General features: G+C 46.9%; 1 protein-coding gene across 1 annotated transcript in view; it reads left to right on the top strand.

The window, feature by feature from the left end:
- Nucleotides 1–7,613, top strand: part of LOC130575109 (adhesion G protein-coupled receptor B1-like) — a 16,211-nt gene extending 8,598 nt beyond the window's left edge. Inside the window, exons 4-7 of the mRNA XM_057368795.1 lie at nt 1,195–1,303; nt 2,151–2,294; nt 4,733–4,808; nt 7,595–7,613. Coding sequence (XP_057224778.1) covers nt 1,195–1,303; nt 2,151–2,294; nt 4,733–4,808; nt 7,595–7,613 — 348 coding nt within the window. The remainder of the gene's footprint in view (nt 1–1,194; nt 1,304–2,150; nt 2,295–4,732; nt 4,809–7,594) is intronic.
- The last annotated feature ends 851 nt before the right edge of the window (nt 7,614–8,464 follow it).

The following is an 8,464-nucleotide window of genomic DNA, read 5'->3' as shown; positions in this document are numbered from 1 at the left end:
CAGGAAATCTTCCAATTTCAATGTTCATCAATTCAGCAAGGTTTGGTCCATTTCCATGCACTTCATATCGTCTCTTCATTTTGCTTTGTTCCCAAATCCCCCTATTTCAATGTCTGTATTTTTGGCAAGTTTCGATCCTTTTCACTGCACCTCATTTCGTACCAATCCATTGCATTGCTTTTACTCCATTTTACTCCATTTCTATTTTTTTTTTTAAACATCATATTTCATTTCCAGAGTGTTTGTTACATTTGATCTCTGATTTCATGATTTCATTTTCTTTCCTGTAAGTAAATTCTTCCTTTTATGAATGATAAGTTTTGAAAAAGGARGAGGAGGTGAAAGCTGCTTTTCTTCAGCCTCTCACGCTATTTGCTAAGCCACTGTCATCAAATGTTCTTTGAGGAAAAGACATATAGTTGCAGAGGTTGCTCCAAGTTGAATTTTTTTTATGGATTATGTTTTCACTGGAAAAACAGTTATTGTTTAACAGTCCTGTGTTAAGTTGGCAGAGTATAGGTAAAAAAACAGTCACMATCAGTGTCTGTATCACTGGGGAAACACCAGGAAAGAAATAAGATGCAGAGAAAATCCAGGATAGCTGAGGACTATGAATTTGATTATTTTGGGAGTGAGATCCTGTCAGCAAAACAGGAAATTGGAAAATCAGGCTGCCTGGGATTCAACATGATACCAGGGGTGTCCTTTGTGGGGCTGCTTTCAATAGAAGGATTTAGAATRAGATGATCTTTGAGGCTCCTTCCAACTCAAACCATTCTGTATTTCTATGRWTTTATGAAAGGAAATGGGTAGGGTATTTTCTTCTCTGGAGAGTATAAAATATTTCCTTTTGTTTTAAATCCTGCCCTCAACTGTACATTTTATTGATCTGAGTGTCATAACAGCATTCTTTTCTCTCTTTTTCTTTTTCTTTTTCTTTTTCTTTTTCTTTTTCTTTTTCTTTTTCTTTTTCTTTTTCTTTTTCTTTTTCTTTTTCTTCTTTTCTCTTTTCCTTTTCCTTTTTTTCTTTAGGATTTCTCAATCCTTGTTTTCCACAGCTCCATAACACCCCATTACACCCAGCATATGCTTCCAGTTCACATGTGAGGGCAGAAACCCTTGCCCACAGAGAAGCTCCTGCTTGTGCTCATTAGGATCTRACCTATTCCAAATTCTGCCTCTTTTTTTTTTCAGATAGGACCAAACGCCAAGGAGCTGTTCAGGCTCGTGGAGGATTTCATTGATGTCATCGGCTTTCGCATGAAAGATTTCCGGGATTCCTACCAAGTCACGGACAATCTGGGTGAATTCCTTTGCACTCTCCACATCGGGGAGAGACCCCTGAAAGCTGTTAATTACTGTGCAATTTGGATAACCTGGGCTTGTAGGGAGGCAAGGAGGGGAGGCAGCAGGTGGTGGGACATTAAAAGGTCTGGAGGAAGACATGGATGTAAACATGGGGTGTCTTTTGTCCAAAGAAGTTAGGATTTCATGACGAAAAAGAGATATCCACAGAGAGATCTRAGAGATATCTACAGAATGGAGAACAGATGATGAACTGGGCAGAATTAGATTCTTTCTTTTATGTTTTGAACACAAGAACAGCCCAGCAGCCAGTGAAGGCAGCGAGCAAACAGTAGGCAGCGTTTGATTGATATTGCATGAACAATCGCAGCGTGGAACTTGTTGCCAGAGGAGGTTGCAGAAGCCAAAAAGTACAGATGGGCTCATGATGGGATTAGAAAAGTGCACAAAAGAGAGGTCCATTGGTGGCTGTTAAAGTTGATGATCTGGATGCAGCCAGGAGCCCAGGAAGTCCTGCTGGTTGCTGGGAGGACAAACCAAGAAATGTCTCATTCTTTCTCACTCTCCTTATCAGCTGCTCCTGGCCAGTCCTGGAGATAAGGTACTGGAGCAGACTGATCTCTCCTCACCCAGATTTAGTGCAGTCAGGACTTTTTCAGTGAATCTTAACCTCTGGTTTTATCTTCTTTCATGCATAGACTTTACCCCAAGAGAGCATTATTCTTATGGCTCCCAAGATCCAGTGTATCTCATTTCCCACTAGCAATTCCCACGTTTTCCTGAGTACATGTGGAATTTACTGGAGCTGGTATCACTTACTGGTTTTGTTTCTTGCTTCTCCCCAGTCCTTGGCATTCACAAACTGCCTGCGAACGCAGCGACCGACATCACCTTCCCCATGAAAGGCTGGAGGGGAATGGTGGACTGGGCCAAGAACTCGGAGGACAAGGTGACTGTCTCCAAGAACATCCTGTCTTCAGGGCTCTCAGGTAGGCAGCACAGCCAGGGCATTCCAGCAGAAAATTCCTCTTTCGTTTTCTGAACGGCCCCCTTCCAGCCCAGCTGGATTTGCTCACAAATATTTGGACACCAAAAGCATTGATGAGTGCAAAGAAGGCTTTCAAATATGGCCTGACCAAGAGCTCACCCTAAACTCCGCACAGAAGTTCAGGGGCAGGCTTAGTTCCTGGGTGTGGATGTTTATCTCTTCCTAAAGAAACAGGAAAAATAGGCAAAAATGGTACAGATGCCTCGCAAGACTGGCTCCAGACCTGATGGAGGCATCTGAGGGTGAAGAGCTGGGAGTCAGCAGGTCAGGCTGAGCAGCTGGTGGCTCTGAATCTGCTGCATGRACAAGTTTTGATAGATCTGGGGGTTTAATGGCCCTTGTGTGAAATTTCCTGCTCCCAGAGATGAAATTCAGAGGSCATTTGTCACTGAGGCTCCTGATCACATCAGGGCGTGGATATGAACCCCAGCATGGAGGTGATGCCTCAGCAAAGATTGTCTCACTGCCAGATCTGGAAGAAAACTGGTAGGGCTCTGGGATGACCTGTTGGATGTAAAGCCCCAGCAACCAACACACTCAAAGTGCTCATTTTTTGGCAGAGACATYTAATATTGGGCAGAATTGAGCCTGGAGTTCTCAAAAGCAAGACTGTAAATTGGGCAGATCTCTGAGAAATGATGGGATTTCCTTTTGGCACCCACAGCTTTAAGAGCTGCTGCCTCCCCCTTCCTTGGGACAGAGGCTGGAGACTGAGCTGTTGCTACAAAAGACCTTTGGCCTCTTGTTGTCACACCAGGATTTTTTGTCTTGGGCTTTCCCTGCTGGGGATGGCATCAGCCATCCCTTCAACTTGGGAAATGAGAGGCCAAGAACAGTTAAGTGACACCCCCAAGGATAAACAGTGAGTCAGTGGCAGAGCAARGCTGTGTCAAGCACTCCTTGTGTGTTTTTGTGCCTTGCAGACAACTCTTTGAGCTCTCCTTGGGAGGAGTTGGGTGCCTTGTCCCGGTTTCTTTGGGAATGCTGCACCTTTGGAAGCCTTTAACCACTTGTTGGACAAATTACTGACACCAGACCCAGACAGAGCTCATGCTGCTTTGAGGCTGAGGGCTGTCCTAAAAGTRTCCAGTTCCCTACTGAGCTGTTTTCCAGATTTCTGTTGGAAGCATCCAACAGAAGAGCTGCTCCAGGGCCCCCAAGCTATAGTGACTGAGCAAACAAAAGGTGACATCCACCCTGAGGAAACAACTTCACCTCTCCTTGGCTTCCTGAGAACCCCCCAGGGCTCTTCTGCCTCGTGTTGTTCAGTATCTCCTGCTGGTGGTGCAGTTTTTGAGGGTTTTACTCGGCGATCCCAGCAGAAATTCACCTCTATTAGTTTAGATCCTCACTTTTCTCTGGCTGCAGGGAGTAGGAGTAACTCTCCTGAGCAAAGTGATGAAGACAGGCAGCTTCATGAGWCCAGATCCAAACCCCCTCACTACTGGCAGCTGACTTTGAACAGTTGATTTCCATGGGCCAACACTGATTTATGCAGTTGGGTGACACAGTCTCTCTGCCAGCCTGTCTGTCAGTTTCTCCCCGTTATGTGCTCACCAGATATCCCAATTTGATGATAAGAAAGACGGACATGCAGGGCTGTGTGCCTGTCCTGCACTGATGGAGCAGACACACAGTCAGCTCAGCCTCAGCACAAGACATCAGAGCAGCCCCACCTGGTGCTTTCCTCAGCACTGCTTTTCACTCAGCCACTCGCTTTTCCTCCCCCTGAAAATCCAGCCCTGGGGCTGCCTCTGCTGTGGTTTATCAGGGGGAGTTCTTGCTTTTTGCAGCTGGGCACAGTAAGGCAGTGGCAGAGTAGGAGGAGGAAAAATAAGAGGAGAAGGAGAAGGAGGAGGTCAAGCGACATGCCCAGAGGTCACACAGATGATTCAGAGGCTCATCTGGATCTGCTGCAGCCCCCAGGGGCAGCACATGAATTTTGGGGTCAGAGCAGTGGAACGGCTCCCCTTTCCTCTGCCCTTGTCGGCCCAAGCGCCTCTCTTCTCTCTGATATCCTGATAGCTGTGGATGGCTCCAGAGGCCTCGAGGTGGCTGCAAGAGACCTTTCCCCACTGAAGATCTGTCTGTTGTGGTGCTGTCAGAGGGATTTGGGAGTTTCTGAATGGGGGAGCACTGTTTGGGATGRGTGAGYCTCAGTKAGGGCAGAAATCTGGGATGCCAAAWGTGCTGAGCCCTCCCTGTGGTGACAGCAGCCACTCCATCTCAGCACAGGGACGCTGGCATTAGCCATGCCCCAACAGAGAGCCCAAAGGCCACACAAGGCCAAATCCCAGCCCTGGGTGTCCTTTGGGGACAGCTGCCACCCCAATTGTCTCAGTGCTGTTGTCTTCTTCCCTCTCCTTCCATTTCCCGCAGTGTCGGACGACTCCTCCGTCTTCGTGGTTGGGACYGTGCTGTACCGGAACGTGGGCAACATCCTCTCCCTGCAGAGGTACGAGGGGCTGCCTGGGGATGGGGAGCATCTGGGAGATCACCAGGAAGGTCCCTCAGGCTGCAGAACCCCGGTTTTCCAGGGAAAAGTAGAAATCCCTGTGTGCAGCGAGACAGATTTTAACTTACAGTGGGGATATTTTGACGCTCGCGTTCAGGTGGGACCAGTGCTGGAGGAGCAAGAAGGTTTTCCTCACCCACGTGCAGCACCCCAGAAATGAGAGGAGGAGGCTCAGTGCTGCTGTCTCATTCCTCCCCACCACCCTTCACCCTCCAGGAGCAGAGCCTCACCCTGCCCTCCTTGTCACGAGGGATTTTGGCWGCCCTGACAGATGGGGGATGCTCAGCTGCCCCGATGTCCCCGAGGTGGCGGCGAGCTGCCAGCCACGCTGAGCCCTGGAGAGCAGCACGGCTCAAGATGGGCTCGGGGAGCAGAGAGGGGATCAGAGCACGCCTGGCTGCACATGTCTGCCGTGTTCCCAGCGCTGCAAACTGCCTCGGGCACCAAAGCTTTTGTGTTCAGCGCTCCCTTCCCTTTTCTTCGCTCCTCTCCCTTTTCCTCTCGCTCTTTTTTTTTTTATTTTTTTATTTTTTTATTTTTTTTTTCCCTCCCCGAGACTGGTACTAAGGCAGTAAATTAAGCATCCTAAGGCACCTTCTAAATCTGTTCTGCACTGATTAGTGTGAGCCCATTTACCATAAACACCAGAGCATCTCTCCTCACCGATAATCATTTAAATACCTCCAGATTTAGCACTGGCGATGGCAAAAGAGCTCCGAGTGAGCGCAGAGAGGAATTAGCAAGCCAGCCAACTGTATTCTGTAATATCTTCCATTACAGCAGTGGGAATTAGATCAGAAGGGCAATAAACATCATTGGCTCAAATGATCCAGAGGTATTTCAGCTTCCTCTGGCCAAGCAGGGAATGAGCTCTGATAACCAGCAGCTGCGGCAGCCATGGCCTCCAAACAGCATTCCTGCGGGAGAGCTGATTTAAGATGTTCCTTAATTAAAGGACAGTCCCTCTTTAAAAAAAATCTCGAGCCTTGAATCACCTGTGGAGAGTCAAAGGAAGAAAAAAAATGTAGAGAAATGAAAGCAGCAGCAGCAGTAGTGAAGTACCTCTCACTTCAGCGCTGTGCAAATGAACACAGCATTAAAAAGGAGAAGGTTATTAAATAACCATGTAGCWGCCCATGGGTAAAAAATATTTCTGACCACTGAGGAGAGCAGCTGTTCCTGGGTACATATAAGCAATGTGGACCCACACCCTGGATTGGACCATTCTGATTCAATGCAGAGTGATTTTTTCAAAAAAAGGAAAAACAAAAAAAGAAGTAGCTTTAACTCAGCAAACAGCACCAGCTGAGCTGTTCCTAATTGTCCCAATTTACCTCCCCCAAGCAGCAATTCCATCTCTGAGTCACGCATTACTCTGTCCCTTGGATCCAGAGAGCCCAGCGGATCTTGGCAGCTGTGACAATKGGGATGGGATACACGCAAAACCTGATTTTTGGATGGGATAAGTGCAAAACCTGATTTTCCAAGCCGGGGAGGTGAGAGGGGCACTTGGTCCCAGCTGGACTCTGCTGCAGAGGACACAGACAGCAGAGAGCCACCAGCCTGGCTGTCCCTGTGTCCCCAGCACTGTGCTCACAGCTCTTTGCACACCCTCAGTGGCCACACAGGAGCCCTCTGAGCTTCTCTGAGCYCCTGCTCGAGCCAGATCTCCACGTGTTTTTGTTTTCTTCCCAGAAGCTGGGCTGCAACGTGCTTTCAGGAAAAGCGACTCATCTTCCTCCTGAAAGATTCCCCGTGACACCCAGTCCCCCACCACCCCCGACAAGCTGCTCAGATGTTTAATTACCTTCTCTGCCAGCAGCCTGGCTTTCTCTTTTTCAGGCTGAATTTGTCTGACTTTCACTTCCAGGCACGGGGCCTTTGGGTGGGTGACTGAAAAGCCCCCAGCATGCAAGGAACTGTCAGACAAGCCTTCCAACAGAGAACTTTTTGTCTGGTTTTCTGGCACCTGGATCGATTTTGGATCTCTGTTTTGAGCTGCCTTTGCTGTTTCCCCGTCTCAAAGTGAAGCCGGACCCAGCAGCACAATGGAATCCAGACAAGGAGGGTACAGACAGAAGTTTTTTCTTCATCTCAGTGGAAGGGATTTTAAGGAACATCTTGTTCCACTYCCCTGCCCATGGGCAGAGATGTTTTCCACTATCCCAGGTTGCTCCAAGCCCTGTCTAACCTGGCCTTGAATATTTTCAGGGATGGAGCACCCACATTTTTTCTGTACCAAGGCCACACCTCCCTCTGCACAGAGAATTTCTTCCTGACATCTATTCCAAACCTCTTTTCTTTTGGTTTAAAACCGTTCCCCCTCACACTATCCTTCGCTGCCCATGTAAAAGTTGCTCTCCATTTTTTTTAAGCCTCCTTCAGCTTCTGTTTGAGCAGTGGCCGCTTGGCCACTGATCGCCCTTCAYGCTCTGCACCCCAGTGACTCTTGTGTTCCAAGGACTCACCACACTGAAAAATCAAATGCTCTTTGTGTTTTTGTTGGCTGCAGCGATTCCCACCCACCCCTCAGCCTTCACAAGGAGGTTTCGGTGTCATCCACACTGCTCATGCAAATATTCAGCAGCACTGACCCAAGGACTGACCCTTACAGACACAGCCTCTAATGAAGACATGCACTGGTGGTTACCTTTCAACAAAACCCATTTTTAGCTTCTTACAGCTGTCTACTCCCATTGATTTACTCCTTTACTTTTCCTTTGTAGGGTGATAGTGGGGCTGTGACACTTGATTATTTTTTTCTTCTTCTTTATTTTTTCCTTTTTTTTAAGGAGAAGATATATTTTTTTGATTTTTGTTCTGTACCCTGTTAAATCAATGTTGTTACCTCTAGTGTTGGTGGAACAGTGGCTTTCTGAGAATCCATTTACACATCCATCACCATCCATTTTTTTCTTTAAATCTTTTTTTTTTTTTTTTTTTTTNTTTTTTTTTTTTTTTTTTTTTTTTTTAGCAGCTGTTGAGCAAGTGCAAATCTTTCCCACCTAATTATTTTTTTAAAGAGAAAGATAAAACACAGAGAGAAAAGTGAAAGATTTTAGCAGTACCTGCCAATCTGGTGAAGATTTGGATAAGGAAGGATTTCCTTTGTCCATGAATGCCACAAGGGCTGGGAGCAGCCTGATCTGGATCTATTGCTCCATTACCAAATCCTTCATGGCAGCATTTTTAGTTGCTGGTTGTGGGGGATATTTTGCTTATTTAAACACCAGTGAACTGCAGAAAAATGAGGAAAGTCCATGTGTTTAGATGTTCCCTGTCCAAAGAGTTTGGCTTTCCAGGAATGGCAGATATCTCCTCACTTATTTCCCCTCATACGAGCAAAATCACCCAGGGCTGCAAGATTTATTACAATATTTATCTGGGCACAGACATTTAGACATCTAGATGAAAGGTTTGGTCTTTTTCCATTTGCTTTTTGGTGCTCAGGGAATGAAGCTCCACACCCCTGCCTCCAGACCAGATCATGTGCTGCCCCACAGATAAACAACCACGCCTCAGCCTCTGTGCAGTGCAGGTTAAGAAATCAAATWACCAGCCTTGGAGAGGGAAAACAAATTCCCAAAAAAAATTTC

Source organism: Malurus melanocephalus, unplaced genomic scaffold, assembly GCF_030028575.1.
Source record: "Malurus melanocephalus ecotype Western Australia unplaced genomic scaffold, MMel_1.1 scaffold_97, whole genome shotgun sequence".
Lineage (NCBI taxonomy): Eukaryota > Metazoa > Chordata > Aves > Passeriformes > Maluridae > Malurus > Malurus melanocephalus.
This window is presented reverse-complemented; position numbering and strand designations above follow the sequence as displayed.